At 39.3% G+C, this 20601-nt stretch overlaps 1 protein-coding gene across 2 annotated transcripts in view; it reads right to left on the bottom strand.

Annotated features, from left to right (window-relative positions):
* Positions 1 to 15816, bottom strand: part of tbc1d30 (TBC1 domain family member 30) — a 67488-nt gene extending 51672 nt beyond the window's left edge. The window contains exons 1-2 of one of the 2 annotated variants that reach the window (XM_062982559.1): positions 15298 to 15816; positions 4213 to 4377 (exon numbers count right to left, since the gene is read on the bottom strand). In XM_062982559.1, the coding sequence (XP_062838629.1) occupies positions 4213 to 4377; positions 15298 to 15634 (502 nt within the window). In that variant the 5' untranslated portion in view covers positions 15635 to 15816. The remainder of the gene's footprint in view (positions 1 to 4212; positions 4378 to 15297) is intronic. The other variant, XM_062982558.1, reaches the window with a different exon arrangement.
* Between the last annotated feature and the right edge of the window lie 4785 nt (positions 15817 to 20601).

Raw genomic sequence — 20601 nt, 5'->3', positions numbered from 1 at the left:
TATTTTTTCTGTTTCCATGGACCATTCTAAAATCTTGTTATATGTTTTTGTAATGTCTTTCTTATCATTTTGTAGGATTTTGTCCCAAAAATGTTCAGTTTCATTAAATCCTGTCTTCTTATCTTTTATATATTGTTCCTTTATTTGTGCATTTTGGAACCATGAGACTTTGTTGAATTTTTGTTTTATTTCCTCCTGTGCTTTTAATTCGTAGGAACCGTTCTTCTTTGTCAATAATTCCTTATACTTAGGCCACAACTGCCATCATTTTTAATTATCCTCCATGCAGACTGCGGATAATTGAAACTGCGACCCAACAGCCTTGTGGCTCTGAGGTTGGGGAAAGGTTAAAGGACATTTTCACATCAGATATTATATCTACAAGGCTTGTATCTAAATTCAAACCCCACTATCTTGACTAAACAGAACAAACTGTAGCCTTCCAGATGTTACCGTATCACAACTCCCATCAGCTCTAGTAATGTCTAATGAAGAAGAATATAGGTGTTGTAGTCTTGCATTTGAAGGGCCACATAAAATGACATGGTGCGCCAGATTCGTCCCACGGGCCTTGAGTTTGACATATGTGAGATAGGGGATCCCAAATGGGGTTGCAGTCCACAGTTTAAGAAGCCTTGATCTAGTCCAACAACCCCTGGAGGACCACATGATTCTTATCCCTAATTTAAGTAGAAGGCTCAGGGCATCACAGTGTGTTGAGCTGATGGTATTCAGAGCTCCCTATAAGCCACCCTCACCAGTTATGGCTTAAACCAATAGTTTGATTAATTAAAACATAATATGCAGTTATAATCCTACCAATTCAAGTCAAAGTAACTGTAGCTACACTTGTCCTAATCCCTGACATAAGTAGGTGACTTTTGTAGCTTACTTGCAAAAACAGCTAAAGCCATCGTAACTGTTTCCCTGGTAAATCAATGCCATGGGTTTAACATGCCCTGGACTTCCAGCTGAGTCTAACTGAACTCTACATACAGAACTTGGTCAAGCTTTTATAGAGCTTTGTGAAATTGGCAACTGCATTAGGATATTGGCAGGGATGAACAATTGGCAGGATTTACAGAATCCTCTAGGAAAGATAGTAATCATTATGTCACCCACACAAAGTTGGAGCATTGCATTTTGTGAAAATAAGATTATTGTTCCCTGCTTTGAATCCAAGCACTGGGTGGCAGCACCTAAAAGCAAGTGCTGTAATGACTAACATGGAGGCAAATGAGATATTTGAGACATATTCTGCTGGTAAATGGCAGTCAGAGCCAAAGAATTGCAAAACCAGTTTTGCACAGATGCAAGAGTTTTATAAGAGTACTCTCACTGCTTCAAAGGAAGCTACTTTTGAAACAGACTTTGGTGCAGTCAAAAGATGGTATATAAAGTAAGACTAAGGCCATTGTATGCACTTAAAAGTTTTATCTTTGGGTACTGGCTATACATTATAAATCTAGTTGCAAGGTAAAGCTCATGTCTTTGGTTTTTGCATCACCCCTTCAGTGATAGATAAGAAATATCTTTAAAACCTTGATCAATACATGATGACACTGAAAATAGGTGAAATTCGTATCAGTTAAGAAAGGACACTTTTTGGACTACAGTTCACAGAACCCACAGCCAAGAAGTCTTAAATAACCATGTACAAAACCATGTCATATTATTACAATTTCTAAATATTTGTATTAGCTAATAAAACCAAACCATAGCAAATGAAAATATCACAATATTTTCCTCTCCTTGAAGATTATTTTGTTTTGGCATTCAAATTACATGATATGGGAGGCATCGTCCTTCAAGAGCTTGAGGGAAAGTTCTACGGCAAAGAGCCTTCCTTTTCTCTATAGCTTTCACATATGATTTAGAAACTTGTGAGTTTGGTATACAAAAATCTTGTAGGGAACAGCAACGAAGTAACTGGTTTGCTGTGAGTTTTTCGGGCTGTATGGCCAAATTCCAGTAGCATTCTCTCCTGACATTTCACCAGCATCTGTGGCAGGCATCCTCTTAGGTTTGTTCAGAGGTCTGTTAATTATTTGGACAAACATGGTCACTTCATTTCAATCAGCAAGGACATACAAGGTATACTTGGACCTTGCAAGGAAAGATGCTGGGTAGTAAGTGTAATGAAGCTGGCTTCATTTTTGGTAAACCCTCAGCTTTGGCGAGCTTGGTCTCCTTCCACTACTTCCAGTGATCTTTGGCTATCATTGACAGAAACTTACATGCATAGACATGGCTCCCCAGAACTGGCATTTGCATCCAACGCGTGGAGAAAATCAGGGCTTAACACACTGTCCCACTTCCCTTTGCCTTGTGAGTAATCTGATCCCTAGAATCAGACTTTTGCTAGCCATACATAATATTTCTCTTCCTATTAAAATTTTCAAACATACATATTCACACTCATAAGATTCTGCTTTATACAGGTATTTCAGGATGATTCTGCTTTATACAGGTGTTTCAGGATTTCAATCCTCTTTAACGGTGCCAAATGCATGCATGTATCCTCTACAATTAACATCACACATCTCTGTGGGACTTTAAAGGAAAACACTATGCAAGAAATGTTTCAGGATAAGTGAGGATGCAACTTGCAGTCAAACAACATCTGGAGAACCACACATTCCTCCCTCTGTCTTTAGAGCATTCCTTGAAGAAAGACACAAGCTCTAAATGTTTCCAAAATCTGAAACTTAAGATTTCAGTCGTAGGCATGTTATCCTGAAAGAAGCCTCAGTTAACTCTCTGATTCTTACTTCCATGCATAGGATTGCACTGTATGTGATCCTAAGCAACTATTTCACTTGGAAGCAGAGAATTTCCTCCTTTTCATCTGCTAGCCGGAAAGGGAGAACCTTAATAGCTGTACCTGAAAGAGTTCCCTGAGGCATAATTAACTTCTAAATTGCATGCAATCAAAATATCAGTTCAGCACTAAGTTCATGCTATGCCATTTACTGTACCTGGGTATAGTACACTGCCGTGCTGCATGTTAATGGAAAAGATACAAGACAAAGATGTTAGCTTTAGAACGTTTCTGGAAACAACTAGTGTGAGGCATTTTATACACAATATTGCTATCAATATTATTATCTACTAACCAAACACAACTAATTTGATCTACCTAACACTGAAAATAGTGTTACTAATTTATATATATATATATATCTCAACCAATGGTACGCTACTAACATTTTAAGCAACTATTTTACTCCCTGGATTGTATTTCTCTATGGATACAATCCAGCCAAAGTGAAATCCTTTAAAACTTATGAATGGCAAAATTAATGGTTACGGTACTTCACTGCTGTTATTTTTTTATGTTATACCAAATCTGATGGTCTTCAAATCCTCATATATTCTGTGATCAATAATGAGTTAGGTTCTTAATAATTTTTAGCAGGGTATGTTTTAAAATTTGAAGATATTGCTGAAAACATTGCTGAAGACGAATTTGCAAGTGTTTCAAATATTATTTCATTGTTTTATAATGAAACCTTGGGCATGTCTATTCAGAAGTAAACCTCACTGAGTTCAATGCAACTTATTTCCAAGCATGTTAAGGTTAAGCATCCCTTACCCGATATACTTCATCATCCGAAATTGTCTACATGGATAGATGATAGTGACGCCTTTACTTTCTGGTATGCACAAACTTTGATTCATGAGCAAAACTAATTGAAATATTGTGTATAAAATTACCTTCAGGCTATATGTATATGGTTTATAAGAAATAAAGGTGAATTTTGTGTTTAGACTTGGATCCTATCCCATGCAAATATTCAAAAATCTCTCCCCAAAATTAAAAATCTGAAATTCAAAAAGCTTCTTATCCAAAGCATTTAGGAGAAGCGATACTCGACCTATATAGAATTGGAGTCTTAAAAACTGTTTCAATCTGAGTAATTTTCTTTGTATCTTAAGAATCACAACTTTAAGGGAAAAATCAAAAGAAGTGAAACATAATCTGATCCTATGTATGTTCTGAAATAAGTCCCACTACATTCAGTGCTTGCTTTGAATATAGCACAAAATTTCAACTCAGAATGACTCTTTCCTGCATCTTTTACTAAAATACATGTTTAGAGAAACCAGATACATGTACCAAAATGCACTTTGAAAAATACAACAACAGCTAAAGTACATTTGGAACAAGATTTCAGCACTCCTGAATTAACAAAACCAAACAGTACTTACGTCGCTTTTGGGAAACCGCTTGCAAACAGGCTGTTACAATATCACAGTTCTTCTGTACTTTATGCAAAAGCCTATCCTTTTGTTTCAGAAGGCGAAGTAGCTTTGATGACTGAACACAGATTGTATAATTCAGCTCTCGTATTATAGTTGTCAGCTCACTCAAATCTGTCAGCAAAAAATAAAAATAAAATTAGCTCAAGGGCTAAAACCTGCAACTAAAGAATTCATTACATCCCAGTTATAGCTACAGGATTCATCAAATGGGCCTTATTTTATAGATGCATATTCTAGAGGAAAAATCCAACATGTTTGTAAGAGTTCATAAGGTGCCACATCTTAACACCACTATGCCCAAAACTTTCCTAATCAGTGTTTTATATGAAATCTAAACTATAGCTTAACAAAACAGAAATCAAAAATGTAATAAAAAATAAGTAATCAGAAGTACTTCAGAAGTTTCTTTACAGATTTGATACTATTAGGCATATATTTTTCAATGATTTTCAATGTTCTTGCTATGTACAACACAGTGAATGTGTCAAGGACAGAACGCCACAAGATTCAAAGTAACAGAGTTTATTAGATTACAGAACTCAAAAATGCCCGTAAAACACAAGGGCCAGGCAGTTTTTGCCTTTAGGAGCAAAAAGGGGCAAAAGTAAATGTTCAAAAGATAAACCGGATTAAACCGGAGTTTAATCCGGGTAAAAACAAACTGCTTGCTTCAGCCTGGGTATAAACGAAACGAAAGCCAAGGAACAAAAGATACAAAGAATGCAACTAATTGGCAGCAGATTCCTCTCTGCTGCCAACACTGTGCTTAGAGTAACTTGCGTCGCTCCCCCACACACACAGCAGACAGGATCTCCAACACGAGTAAATCAGCCAAGGATTGTAGCAGTTGAGTAGACCAGTTCCGTTCCGTAGATCAAAGCCAGAAGCAGACGTTTGTAGTTTTTCCAAGTCCAAGAAGGGGGGGAAGACAAGCCGTGGTCAGTTCAGTCCGAGTTCTCAAAGCAGGAGATGGCGTCCGTCAAGAAGACGACGGAAGGTCAAGCTAATAAGAGTAAGCACAGGTTTGCACAAACAAATGCCCACACAATCCCTCCCGCCGTCTGACCCTGGATTCCAATCAACTTACGTCACAGCACAGGAAAGCACACAAGTCTTCAGGGAAGCGTCCCACACACACACGGATCCCAAGCGTTTGCCCAGATTACCTTGCCCAACGCAATTTGCAATTGCTCTCAAGCCCCATTTTATGCCAGTTACAAATCTTCATCACTGTCAGCTGTCCTCCTTAACCCGGGCGTTTCCTCATCACTTTCCTCGTCAGAGCTGGAACACCTCTGACTACGCCCAACAGCATCTCCAGCTGTGGATCCCGTCCCATCCCTCCAGCTAAACCATGGGTCTAATCCTGAAGGTCCCCATTCATCTTCTGTCCCATCATGGCCAGTGGCACCCACTTCCTCCCTTACCCGAGTCCAATCCATCTCATCCTCCTCTGAGCTAACCAGCCCCTCCTCCATTCTCTCCGTAAACCCTTCGAAAGACTCCTCGTCAGATGGTGCTGCAAATATGTCTCGCAGTCTTTTTCTCTCTCGCTCCTCGAGAGTATCTGACTCTCGAGGAGTCTTACGCCCACGTCTGTCAGTAACAGAGCCATGAGGCTCAATCATAACAGAATGCCACTGAAAAAAAATAAACTTTATACATATTGAGTGTTTGCAAGATGATACTGCAGCATCAGACATACAATACAATCCTACATATGTCCACAGATAATTCAATGAGATTAAGGATGCATCTACACTGTACAATTAATGTAGTCTGACACCACTTTAACTGCCATGGCTCAGTGCTATGGAACAATGGGAGTTGTAATTTTACAAAGTCTTTAGCCTTCCCTGCCAAACAGTGCTGGAGCCTCACCAAGCTACAACTCTCGGGATTCCATAGCATTGAGCCATGGTAGTTAAAGTGGTATCAAACTACATTAACTGTACAGTGTAGATGCACCATAATTCTTAGAGTTCTAGATAAGAGTACGGAATTGCAGTCTTAATTTCTTACATTGTTTGGCTTTACTATAGATGTTATAGTATAGACTATATTGGAGACAATATAGTATGTTCATCACCATTGTAATTTTGCTCGTAAACTGACCTCTTCCTCATACAATAGTAGATTTCTATAATTGTTTATTTTAGAATTAAACAAAAAGGCAAGACAAAATCTGTTTTTGTTAAAAACAACACCACCACCACCAACAACAACAACAACAACAACAATAAAACCATGGTATTTAAACAGTTATAGAAATCTACTTCACTAGATTAATAGTATAGCTGCTCTTGAAACCATCCATTTTATCAACATACTTATATACTATACACGAGGCACCCTCTAGTGGGTGAAAGCAGAAATCAAAGATTATCTTTTACATTAATACTTAATACTGTCCATGGAATCAGATAAAACAAATTTGGGAAAAGAAGTATCTGTAATCAGCAACACAGAATAATAATTGTACTGAATGTCCTACATAAGCACTAGCTCTTTGACCCTAACTTTGGACTCTGATTTGGGAAAAGAAGTAACAGCAGTATGGATTGCTAGCCAGGAAGGAAACAACAAAAAACAGAGGAAATGACATTCAATAGAGTTGGCGTCAATGGTAGGGTTATGCACAGAACCTCTGACAAAATTCAAAGTTTGATTCAGCAATCTGGGTCTGGATCCAATTCAGTCTAAATCAAGCCACACCCAAAGCAATCTTATTTGGATTCAAAATTCAAACTGAAATTTTGAATACCTAGATCATTGTTGTGCATTGTGAAATCAAAACAGCTACAAGTTTTTGTTTTTAACATTTGTGCATACAGCTTGCAGGCAGAGCAGATCCTGAAAAAGGGACTTAAAAAGGAAATACCAGACAGGTCGCTTCAGGGAGATCTGTGCTTGGCATCAGTAAAGGATATTTTAAAAGTTTAAGAAATATTGAGAGCTCATTTTTTTCTATCTAGCATTGTTCCTACCTACAGCACCAAGAAGGATTCCCACTCCATCTTTGCAATGGAAAAACTGAACCAACAAAGAACAAGGTAATAAGGCACAAATCTGAGCAGCATTCGACAGAGGCAGATAGGAAGACATGTAGAGCATCAGATTTCAGATGTTTTTTCTTGAATGGGTGTAGCAGCAAGCATCTGCCAATTAATTGTTAAAGTTTAACTTTTGATCTGATATAGTGACACCTTACTCCTGGAGTGGTGCTTTCTTCATTTTAAGATGGGGAGGGAATAATGCAGCCCACAAGATATTGTTGGGCTGCAAGTTCCAGCAATCCTTGTCGACTCTGCAAATAGTGAGGCATTTTAAGATTTGCATCCAAAAAGCTGCATGATTCTTACATCTTTTCTAAGCAGTCCAACTGTTGGACTGCTTCAAATCATAAGGAAGAACAGGATGATGAGATGATGTTTAACCACCAGTCCCAGAAGATCCATCTGCTGTATCCTCCAGATTTCCGTTAAGGCATTTGGTGACATGGGCTGGAAACTTTTAGCTCATGGTGCCTTACTTTCTCTTCCACAGTTGCCTGTTTGAGTCTCTTAATAGAAAAAAGAGTGACAATTTCTGTGTTCCTACAACTCTACATTCCTAAAATCTATGTTTTTAGGAACACAGATTCCATGCAAACAGGCTCATGGAACTTTTGTAATTCTCTCCTAAAAAGACAAATTACTTTTATCTTTGTTTAGATCAAAGCTTTACAAACTGTGTGTTGCAAGACCTTAGTATGTTAGTTGCAATGTGTAAGTGCGTCACATGAGTTTATGTGAAATAAGCAATAACTACTTGCAAGCATTTTTATGCTTCAAAGGTGCCACTTAGTAACATTAGTAATATTAGTATTAGCAACATACTGTTCTCTGAAATGACAAAAATCTTGAAAACATGTTATTATCCTTAAAATCTCATATTTTTAAAATAGAAATGAAACGTTTTCATGAGATATATGTCTCCATATATTTTGTTATCACAATGTCTATATGTGTCCCTATCTCATTGGTTTAGCCTCCAGTCGCAAAATGTTGCATGTCAAAAAGTGTGTCACCAACATGAAATGTTTAGAAAGCTCTGGTTGAGGTGCTTGAGCAAGTTGCAATGTTCTTGCCATCTTTCCTGCCTGTTTGGTGCCTACAGTAAAGGCAAATAGCAGTTCTGGGATCTGCTTCCACCGCAAAATGCTCCCACAGAACATTCAGCCTTTTTGGCAAGATACACATGGTCTACCTTCCATCATGGAGACTACTTCTGTCATTTGCTGCTTTACTGTTGTTGCTGCTACTGTCATCTTGTCCTATTTCTGCTCCTAAGGTCAAATGGAGCTTTTTTGACATTGGAAGCCAAGCTGTTCCCATTATACTACAAGCTCTTACATGTCTTATTGAGGGTGAAACAGACTTGTGGCTGCTAATATGAATAGTCACCAATAAAAAATCTTACTGAAGATTAGGATAAATCATCTGTTTCCCTTTGTCCCTGGGATATCATGTAGATTTATATGACTGCTAGGGAGCTATCATATAATTGAATTTGAGCATTTCTTGCTCAAAGAAGGGGACAAGAAAATAATCATTATTTGCTTTGCTTTGTAATAAGAACGGACATACAATAAAATTATAATGTATGGTTTATGAATTAAAGAAATGTTCCTGCTGGCAGATCAAAATTTCAGACAACAAGATACAAAAAGATGAACTGGAGAGATTGTTTTAAAAGCTGAATTGCACGAGAAAGCAAATCAGAAAGTCAACAACAACTAAGGACAACTGGGTCTAAATGGAAGAGAATGTGTTTCACTATTGTAAGTACAGCCAAAGACTAATGAATAGATTGCTACGCAAATTAGAAATTGGCAAGAAAGGGAAACGGGATTAACTAGGCCACTCAGCATAAGAAAAGGATGTTAAATCAAATGAGAAATATTCAGAGAGACCATATCCAGCTCTTTCATCTAATAGATACTATCAGTTAAATCTAGGAAATGAATGAAGAAACATAAAACTAATTGGCTGTTTAACTGTAGTGAGCTCCTATAAACCTGCCTCATAAGCACTGTGACATGAGACTGTTGATAAGAAGTATGCTTCATGCTACAAACCCAGCTCCTCACCCCCCATCAAACCAGTATTTTAAATTTAAGACACACTGTCTGGTTTCTCCAACTTATTTTAATACTGAATTGGTCTGAATTGCTTTCAGTGATACTTTACTGCTTTGGATTCAATTTGGGCCAATTTGATCAGGCATAAAGCAGCAAGAAATTGTTCTGAAATGGCCTGATTCACTTCATAATTTGGTCAAATTGGTTGCATAGTCATAATTTACAGCTACAGAGAGAGAATGGTGTTATGTTCTTAACAGATTTCACTGAAATGGTTCATTAAAATTTCAATGCTGAGTTGTGTGATAGGCTAATACAAAAGAGTTTTTAAAGTGGATCAGGGCAATGCCATATATAGCATAAATAGAAATTTATTGTATACAAGCAGGAAATATAAAGATTCAGAGATAAAGGCTCAAAGACAAAACATTAAATATAATGTTTCCAATTGCCAAATTGCTTCTCACATATTGCCATAATAATCGTCATGTCATATCTGAAGTAAATGAGTGTTTCTGATCTGAACCATGTGGTTTAAAACAGACTCCAGCATTATATGTATTCTGCAAAGGCCTATTTCAAACTAATTTCTGCCTCCAAGAAAACATATTGAGTAAAACAAAGAAACAGATTATTAACAAAAGGAAGTGGGAAGAAAAAAGGGAAAATGAAATAATAGAAGTGGAGAAAAAATGAATAGATATAAAGGAGAGGAGAATGAAGAAATGTTCTTTTAAAAAGTAAGACCAAAATCCAAATGTTTTCCTCAACTAGTGCAGACACACCAAATCAGTAGATAACTTGGTAAGATGTTTACATTATAAAAATTCTACCAATTAAATCAATCCACTCTACATTTTGTAAATAATACAAAAACCTGGAAAGAAAATGCAGTCAGCCCTCCACACTCACTTGGCTTAAGACTGCAAGAAAGTGGATCCACATAGTTGAAAGGGGGGAAATCTATGAGTTGTACTGAAGGTCCTAGAGAGAGACCATATTAATGAAATCCACAAGTAAGCAAATCTGCAAAATTTAAGCATGTAAATGTGGAGGGCCAACTAAACAGACTGTTTCTTTGTTTATCGTGTCAGAAGCGAATTGAGAACATACTGCACGTCACTTCTGGTGTGAGAGAATCGGCCATCTACAAAGACATTGAACAGGGGACCCCTGGATGTGTTACCATCCTGTGGGAGGCTTCTCTCATCTCCCCACATGGGAAGCTGCGGCTGACAGACAGGAGCTCACCCTGTCTCGCAGATGCGAACCACCGACCTACAGGTCAGCAGTTCAGCCAGCACAAGGGTTTAACCTATTGCACCACTGCGGCTCCATCCAACAGACTGTTAAAAGATGAAGGAAGGGATTGCAGGGAGAAAGGAATGGAAGCTGCAGCTGGGATGACACAAACAAATGCAATCTGAACCTATTTCTAATTTCTTTTTGTTACAGTATAGATGTAGTTCTCAGCTTTTATGTTTAAAGTAGCACAGGTGAGCAGGCACCTGAATTTTTATAGTCACACTAATGTGATTAAGTATTACACTATGTAACATGATTTTTGTTCCTGGGTAATAAATGTCATTTCCTAATTAGTCCTATCATAAAAACATGGAAAAACTTTATTAAACTGCCAAAATGTTGTTTTTGCAGCGCATCCTGCAGCATATTTTGCTATAGTTTTTCAATTAATATCTAACAGAGTCCCAACCAATTCATCATCATCATCATCATCATCATTTAATTACTTATTAATCGCCCTCCATCCAAGATGCTCTAGGCGATTTACAAGATAAAATAGTAAAGGATAAAAATACATACATACAAATATTGATAAAATTAACATAGATTAAAAGCTCTAGTAAAGAGCCAGGTCTTAAGTGCTAGGGTAAAAGGCCCTAACTCACGCATGGCTCTCATATAGGGCGGCAAGGCATTCCATAAGGCAGGGGTAGAAATAGAAAAAGCTTGTGCAGCCACAAAAACAAATTTTCTGCAGTATAACAATTACTTTCAATGTAAGTACTGCACAATTAAATAGGAAATAATCCTTTCAAACCAGGAATAGCTTGCTTTTCAAAATGTGTTATATAGTGTTATCTGGGTAATAAGACCATGGTGAAAGTAAATGATCTGTTATTTAACATCTGGTATGGGGGGAAGAACTGAAGTTGAAAATGTGTGGCTCAGAGTTTGTTCTCTTGCCAATAGATGTCAAAGGTCAAGAAAGTTACAAACTATATATAGTTATGATGCCCATAACGGTTACAAACACTAGTTATCACATTTTATTATGGTTACAAGAATGTGCCAAGAGTGCTGCCTATTACCAGCATCTGTTGCAAATGGTTACATTCTTTAAAATGATATAATTGCCACTGGCAAAGCTGCCAATCAGAGGCACTCATTAATTTAATACCATAATAGAAAAACAAAAAATTCTACCACTGAGCAAAATTCCAAATGATTTTGTGTAGCTCTTACAATAACTGTGTCCATTACTTTTGGTGTCTGTAACATGACCCTCTAATATCAACTGAGCCAAAAAGTGTCAGATTATCTTTGTGACTTTCAGCACTAGTCAGGATGGTCAGTAATAACAGCAACCAGAATCCAGCAACCTTTGGAAAACCAGGGTCTAAGATCCAAACCTTACAGATGCTTATATTAGCATCAACCTCCCAGGATACCATTAGATTCAAGAAGAATCCAATTGTATGTTTGTTGGGAAAATTTCCGTTCATCTTTCCAATAATAAAAAGAAACATTCACTTAGCATGAGAAGAAGGCTTCTCAAACCTTGTTTCAAACTGTATTGGTTGGCATCTTTGCAAACTATTGTAATAAATGAGCTTTACTACTTACAGCATTACTTGGTTTGTTGGGAATTAATTACAACTGTAGTATGAATGGCAGCAAAGATTTAATTTTCTTTACCACGTCATCTGGGATTAAGAACCGCGGTGGCACAATGGGTTAGACCCATGTGCCAGCTGGATTGCTGAAGGGTGGTTTGCTGACCTGAAGGTTGTCGATTTGAATCCGCGAGACGGGATGAGCACCTGCCTATCAGCTCTAAGTTGCAGGGACATGAGAGAAACCACCCAGCAGGCTTGTAACACATCCGGGCTTCCCCTGGGCAACGTCTCTATAGACAGCCAAATCTCTCACATCAGAAGTGACTTGTAATATGTTCTCAAGTTGCTTCTGACATGATTAAAATAAACCCACGTCATCTTCTCAGTGCTGTTCTACATAATTGTTCTGCATGTTTTATGGCCTATGGTGAGCTGGCTCAGAGAGAAATGTGGTAGATACTCACTCAGTGTCATACAATTTAAAGACATTTGCATCATTCATGACCTGGAGTTCACATTTCACATTGTTCCACAAGTGAAGTTGTCCAAGGATTAGCAAACAAAGATTTATCAAGATAAGAAAAAATGCAAGATAACCAGAAGTGTATATAACCAGCTAGCAAAGAAAAAGATGATTATAAGCCCCAAATTTTAGCACATTAAAACCTAAAGTGTAAATTCCAGCTTAGCAATCCACACTTTTATGCAAAGTCACACAAACTCTTGTCATTATAAGTATCGTCAACAGGTAAAGTGATATGTGATAACTCCTCAGACAATCCTTTCTGGTAAATATTTACTTAGCACAAGAAGTTGTCAGCTAAAGAATATTGTACACACTTTGGTGGAAAAACATGATGGCAAGATAAAGCAAGTTTTGGATTAATTCCATATTTCTATTTATGGCTTTTTAAAACCATTGGAAACTTTGGGGGTGTTTTGAATAAATGAGGCACAGTTGATGTGTCATCACCACAAATCCAGATTTTAATCTAACACACTCCAGTCATATTTTACTTCACCATTAAAGGTGATGATGAAGAAGGCAGGAAAATGAAAACAAAGTGGGGCATTTTGCTCCGCTAAGCATGCTGTCATCATTCACCACAGGTAGATTTACAAAATGTGTGTCGTGTAGTGCTATTTAGTGATGAACAAATATGATAAAGGGTTCCAAACAATGGCATAGCTAAGAAAAAGTTGGAAGAACAAGGAAACGCTAAAAGAAAAAGACAGGTTTTGCAGAAAGAAAACAGGATCTTCACATGAAATACAAGAACCGCATTTCAAAAAGGAAAAAAGAAGAAAAACTTGCATTGAGGAGGAAACTCCTAACTTAAGCAATTGGGAAAAGTTTCTTTTTTGGACTACTGATCCCAGCCAGTACAGCCATTAGTTACAATTTTGGAGAGCTTGTGAGACTTTTAATGGAAAAAGATCACTTTGCTAAGCTCTAAGTGTAAGTACTTAAAGGACTGGGAAAGCAATAGGCATTAGTATGACTTACCCTCATTCCTGGAACATATGAATAATAAAGAAAGCAGTCCTCTACCAACATGGACAGATTGCCATTGACATCTAGCAGAGCAATTGCTTCCTGCTCACTGCCTTTTCTCTAAGGCCCCTTCCACACAGCTGAATAAAATCCCACATTTTCTGCTTTGAACTGGGATATATGACAATGTGAACTCAGATAACCCAATTAAAAGCAGATATTGTTGGATTTTCTGCCTTGATATTCTGGGTTATATAGTTGTGTGGAAGGGCCCTAAGATGTAGCCACATTCTTGGTTAAGGAAACCAGTTGCAGGTTGAGTACCCTAATCTGAAATACTTGTGACCAGAAGTATTCTGTATCTTGGAATACTTGTATATACAGAATGAGATATCTTGAAGATGCGATGCATGAAATTTCTTGATGTTTCATCTATACCTTATATACACAATCTGAAGGTAATTCCATATATTAAATAACTGTGCGTGTGAAACAAAGTTTGTGCCCATTGAATTGTCAGAAGGCAGCCACTCATGAGGATAAATTTGGAGTCTTTCGGGATGCTGAACGTATGTTAATCGGTCCCTTTACTGTACCTTTTTGCAAGATTCATACCACCCTCTTTTCCTAGAGGTTTCCTTTCCTTTGCAGTATTAACCCAGGAAGACAAAATTATTGGCCAAGGAAGAAAAAAGGTCGTCCAGATGGGTGATTTGCAGATAGTTGCATCTATCAAGTAGGAAATTTAGGTACCACTTATATGTGGGGAGGCTAATTTCTGACACCATAAAAATCACCCAGCAGCCGTTGGAATGAGGAAGTGCCGTCACAGTGGATGATGATGCAGCTGCTCCCCCTGTGGTCGGAATCAAGCATACCCTTTGGAAGCTAGAAGCTGGAGAAGGTTGAAATTGCCTCTGCGTCTGTCTCTGTTCTGTTATATGAATGCCTTGAATGTTGGCCTTATATGTGTACAATGTGATCCACCCTGAGTCCCCTTCAGGGTGAGAAGGGCGGAATATAAATACTGTAAATAATAAAGGCAAAGGATTTCCCCTGACGTTAAGTCCAGTCATGTCTGACTCTGGGGGTTTGTGCTCATCTCCATTTCTAAGCCGAAGAGCCAGCATTATCCGTAGACACCTCCAAGGTCATGTGGCCGGCATGACTGCATGGAGCGCTGTTACCTTCCCGCCGGAGCGGTACCTATTGATCTACTCACATTGGCATGCTTTCGAACTGCTAGGTTGGCAGAAGCTGGAGTTAACAGCGGGCGCTCACTCCGCTCCCGGGATTTGAACCTGCGACCTTTCAGTCTGCAAGTTCAGCAGCTCAGTGCTTTAACACACTTCGCCACCGGGGCCCCACTATTATACTATTATACTGTAAATAATAGTATATTATTAGCATAGCATGTTACTGGGAAGAAAGAACCCCAACTAATGTCACTGGAGACAAAGTGGAACTGTGGAACGTTTCCCTAGAGATCCCCCTTCTCTTGCAATATTGGCGGGGTCTTTCCTGCGTGGGCCCCCTCCATGCGTCTCTTTTACCTTTCCGGGCCAGGTACTGCCTCTGGTGCCGGGGGCCGGGCCTGCGCTGCAGCTCCTGCAGGGCGCGGGACTCGTGGCGCCCGCCGGGGAAGGCGTCGGAGCCGGCGGAGGCCTCGGTGGAGCTGTCCACGCTGCTCCGGTGCCAGGACCACCGCCCCGCGCTGTAGAGCTCCGTCAAGAGGCCGCTGACCAGCGAGGAGGCGCGGCTGGCCCTCCGGACCCCCTCCTCCGCCTCCTCCTCCTCCAGACTGTCTGCGCTGCTCCCACGCCGGGCCTTGGCGGGCTCTGCCTCCCGGCTGCCTCCGTCGTCGGCCAGGTTGACTTCCGCGAGCTCCATTCGCCTGGGATCCCGGTCCACGCAGCCATGCGAAGCAGGAACAGGAGGAGGAGGAGGAAAGAAACCAGGCACTCGCAGCAGCAGCTGGCAGAGAAGCCGGAGTTCCGGGTTGGGCGCATTGTTGCCGCGACGGGGGAGGCAAGAGGGAAAGTGAAGCAAAACCCCTTTCCCTTGAATGGGAGGCTCCGCGCTCTGTCAGTTAGAACGCCCCTCTCCCGGCAATGGAACGCGCCGCACTGTGCCGGGGATGGAGGCACCTGCTGCCGCCAGCCAATCAGAGCCCTTCCAGTCACCGCTCTTCTCCGCCGGCAGACTTCAAAGTGGATAATAGCCCACCTCAAACTTCTGCCTTTAGGGGCCTTTCCACACAGCCGTATAACCCAGAATATCAAGGCAGGAAATCCCACGATATCTGCTTTGAACTGGCCAGTTCAAAGCAGATATTTTGGGATTTTCTGCCTTGATATTCTGGGTTATATTCTGTGTGGAAGGGCCCCAGGAGGGATCAGACGAAGCGGTGCGTTTACAGCCATGAGCCAACCCCAGCTCTCCAGGTGTTTTGGACTTCAAATCCCACCGGCTGTTTGGAATTGTGGGAGTTGAAGTCCAAAACACCTGGAGGGCGGACGTTTTCCCATACCTGGTTTACAGTGTGGATTTCATGCAGTTTGTTTGACTCAACAAACTACAGCTCCCAGGATTCAATAGCAGTCAGCCATGGCAGTTAAAGGAGAGTCAAACTGCATTAATTCTTCAGTGTAAATGCATCCATTTAGTCGAGTTAGGATGAAAGCATTGTAATGTTGTAAAGGCCAACCTTTATCTAAAATGCTTGGAAACAGCAGTGATTTGGATTTTTACACCCAGCTTTTAATACAGTACGTGTATTTGCATATATATGTACATAATGAGATATCTTGGAAATGGGACACAAATCTAAAGACAAATTTTCAATAATATTTCCTATGCAAAATGCCTGAGATGAAATGTGTACCATATTTCTGATTATTATGTTGTCGAAGACTTTCATGGCCGGAATCACTGTGTTGCTGTGAGTTTTCTGAGCTGTATGGCCATGTTCCAGAAGCATTCTCTCCTGACGTTTCGCCCACATCTACGGCAGGCATCCTGAGAGGTTGAGTTATGGAGAAACGAAGCAAGTGGGGTTTGTATAGCTGTGGAAGATCCAGGGTGGGAGAGAGAACTCTTATCTGTAGGAGACAAGTGTGAATGTTGCAATTGGTCACCTTGATTAGCATTAAATAACCTTGCAGCTTCAAAGTCTGGTTGCTTACTGTCTGGGGACATCCTTTGTTGGGAGGTGCTAGCTGGCCTTGGTTGCTTCTTGTCTGGATTTCCCCTGTTTTTCTACATGTTGTTGTTTATTTACTGCCCTGATTTTAGAGTTTTTTTAATACTGGTAGCCAGGAGCCCCCGATGGCAAAGCTAGTTAAACCAATGAGTTGCTGAATCTGCTGACCAAAAGGTCAGCAGTTCGAATCCGGGGAGCAGGGTGAGCTTCCCCTGTTAGCCCCAGCTTCTGCCAACCTAGCAGTTCAAAAACATGCAAATGTGAATAGATCAATAGGTACCGCTCTGGCTGGAAGGTAACAGCACTCCATGAAGTCATGCTGGCCACATGACCTCGGAGGTGTCTACAGACAATGCAGGCTCTTCAGCTTAGAAATGGAGATGAACACCAACTCCCAGAATCAGACACAACTAGACTTAATGTCAGGGGAAAACCTTTTACCTTTACCATTACCCAAATTTTGTTCATTTTCATTGTTTCCTCCTTTCTGTTGAAATTGTCCACATGCTTGAGGATTTTAGTGGCTTCTTGGTGTAGTCTGACATGGTGGTTGTTAGAGTGGTCCAGCATTCCTGTGTTCTCAGATAATATGCTGTGTCCAGGTTAGTTCATCAAGATCTCTGCTATGGTTGACCTCTCTGGCTGAAATAGTCTGCAGTACCTTTCATGTTCCTTGATTTGTGTTTGGACAATGCTGCATTTGGTGGTCCCTATGTAGACATGTCCACAGCTGCGGGATATACGGTAGACTCCTGGAGAGGTGAGAGGATCCCTCTTGTCTTTTGCTGAACATAGCATTTATTCAATTTTCTTAGTGCGGCCCCTTTCACACAGCTGAATAAAATTGCACATTTTCTGCTTTGAACTGGGATATATGGCAGTGTAGACTCAGATAACCCAGTTCAAAGCAGATATTGTGGGATTTCCTGCCTTGATATACTGGGATATATGGCTGTGTGGAAGGGCCCTAGGTCTGTAGATAGTTTGTAGGTTGTGTTTCTCCATCAGCTTCCCTATGCATTCAGTGGTTTCCTTGATGTATGGTAAGAACATGCTGGATTTCGTGTCATAAAATCACAAGTCGAACACTTTCCAAGTGTTTAGGACTGTGTGATGTATTTTCGGATGATGCATGCAGATCCTAGTAGGGTGGCCTTTTGCAGTTGGCAGATTGTAATTTTGTCAATGTCTATTGTTCGACTTGTGAAACGAAATCCAGCATATCTATCTCGTTTGCTGTGCCATACAATAATAATAATAATAATAATAATAATAATAATAATAATAATAATAGCTTTAGGTATTTACTTCCTGCAATGAGCATGTCTTAAATCTATTATTATTATTATTATTATTATTATTATTATTATTATTATTATTATTATTATGGCCAGTGAAGAAAAAGGATAGATCTACACTGCCATATAATCCAGGTTATCAGTGCAGATAATTTGGAATGTATATTGCAGTGTAGATGGGGTCAAAGAGATACAGAAATTTCAGGCAGTGAGCTGCAAAATCCTGCTTGAGTCCTGTGCTTCAATGTCTCTTCAAGTTATTACAAACCAAAAATAAAAGTAATTCCTAAATCTTTATCTTTTGCCATCAAGGAAAAATTATGTTTTCAAATAATTTTCCCCGGGTAATGATAACCATTCTAGGGATTAAATAATAATAATTTGGGTATTGTGTAGGGAACACTGTAATAAAAACTATAAGGAACGTTTTTTGTTGAAATGCAAGTGCAATACATATTGATTTTCTTCTTTAAAAAAACAACTTACGTTAATTTCAGTCCAGTCTAAATGTCATCATGACTGTAGGTAGTGAGAGAACGGACATCCAGTAATCAAATACAAATATGTTTTATTGATTAGCCTATTGGCTGTGTCAAAACTTTTGTCAAACATATTTAACACATACAACATACAACTCACATTAAAACCAAAGTTAAAATAAACAAGTTGTTAACAAGGGGTTAAGATCTTGAACCAGATCAAATATCTGCATCACCCCTACAATTTATACTAATCAACTTCAAATATGCAGTCCTCAGCTGAGTTGCTTTAAATAGAAAAGGGGACATCCAGTAATAATATTTTTAATTGCCTGTTCAAAATCCAGTCCAGAGCAAGCCTTTCATTCTCCTTCCAACAGTTAAATGAACGAACTAGGTGATTGTTCTGTAGCTAGTTACTGGATTGAATCGTACGTCAAAGTGTTGCAAACTAGATTTTAAATATTACAGTAGCAGAAAACACCAAGAAATGTTAGAACAAAGTAAGTGTGTACAGTACACACATATTTGTTTGTAAACCTAGGCATAACATTAAGCCTGCACCTGATGAGCATTTGGAACTCTCTTTCCAGGGAGATTAGGCAAGCCCCCACACTGTCCTCCTTTCTAGGGATTTGAAAATCTGGATGTTCCAGAAGCCATTTGATATTGATTCATCCCTAGTTATATATGCCAAGTCCCTAGTTCATCAGAAAGTACTCTGTTTGGCACTTCATCCACTTCCCCAGCCCTATTGTCCGCCATTTACACTATTACTTGCTCAGCTTTTTTACAGCTCGGTCATGCCCATTTTAGAGTCTTGGCCTTTGTTTATTGTGGAGCCTGGTCTGATGGAGCTCCAATGTAATCTATATTACTCTGTAATGTTATTCCGGGGTGTTTTTTTTTTGTTGCATTATTTTATGATACCCTTTTTAATGCATTTATTTTGTTTATTGTGTTTGCTTTTATGTCTTGTGGACATTTGTTCCGCTTGTAAGCTGCCCTGGGTCCCTTTGGGGAGATGGTGGCGGGGTCAAAGAATAAAGTTGTTGTTGTTGTTATGTGTTAAGATTGAATATTCGGCGTGAGTCTTTTTAAAGATTGTACCTTGTCTGAGAAATCTGGTGTTTTCCCCATAATGTTGTTGTAAGCATTTTAATTTAGAAATGGCCTCTTCCACAGCTTCTTTGTTGGTGAGTTCATTCAATAGTTTAACAGGTGGGAATTAGCAGCACTCCCCACTCTGGCTTTTTTCCCTCTTGTGCAGGTAATGGACGGAGGAGCGTATTATTAATATCATATTTTCTTTCAGGGGGAAAAATGAGCAAGACTGAGTATAATAGTGAAAATTGTTGGCATGGTAGAAGTGGAGGAGGAACTTGTTTTAAAAGTAGGCAGGATTGGTATATTTTGAAGACCTCCAGAGGACAAAACCTCGAAGCACAATTACTCTATCACAGCACTGTAGTGATTTAAACAATCAAAAATCCAGCAACAATGTTGTTTCACTGTATTGCAGCTTCCATAGCTCTAATCCAAACAACCAAAATCCATCCCCATACTTTTGGAATATAGATGCATTGATAAGAAAGCTCAGTTTCTTTTAAAATTAATTCACCCTTGAATTTAGCTTTCTCTGTGTGCTTCTTTTTCAACTTTCTCTGCTGCTCCCTCTTTCCATACGGTTGCTGTGCATCAAACTATGGGTCTAGGCACTATGTTTTAATCTGTTTTTAATTGTTTTAATTGTATTTATATGCTTTCACCTGTTTTATTACTCTATATGTCTATTTGCTTATTTATATTGTAATGTGGCATTGAATTTTGCCATGTTTGTAAGCTGCTCTGAGTCCCCTTTGGCGCGAGAAGAGTGGG

Source organism: Anolis carolinensis, chromosome 5, assembly GCF_035594765.1.
Source record: "Anolis carolinensis isolate JA03-04 chromosome 5, rAnoCar3.1.pri, whole genome shotgun sequence".
NCBI classification, from domain to species: domain Eukaryota; kingdom Metazoa; phylum Chordata; class Lepidosauria; order Squamata; family Dactyloidae; genus Anolis; species Anolis carolinensis.
This window is presented reverse-complemented; position numbering and strand designations above follow the sequence as displayed.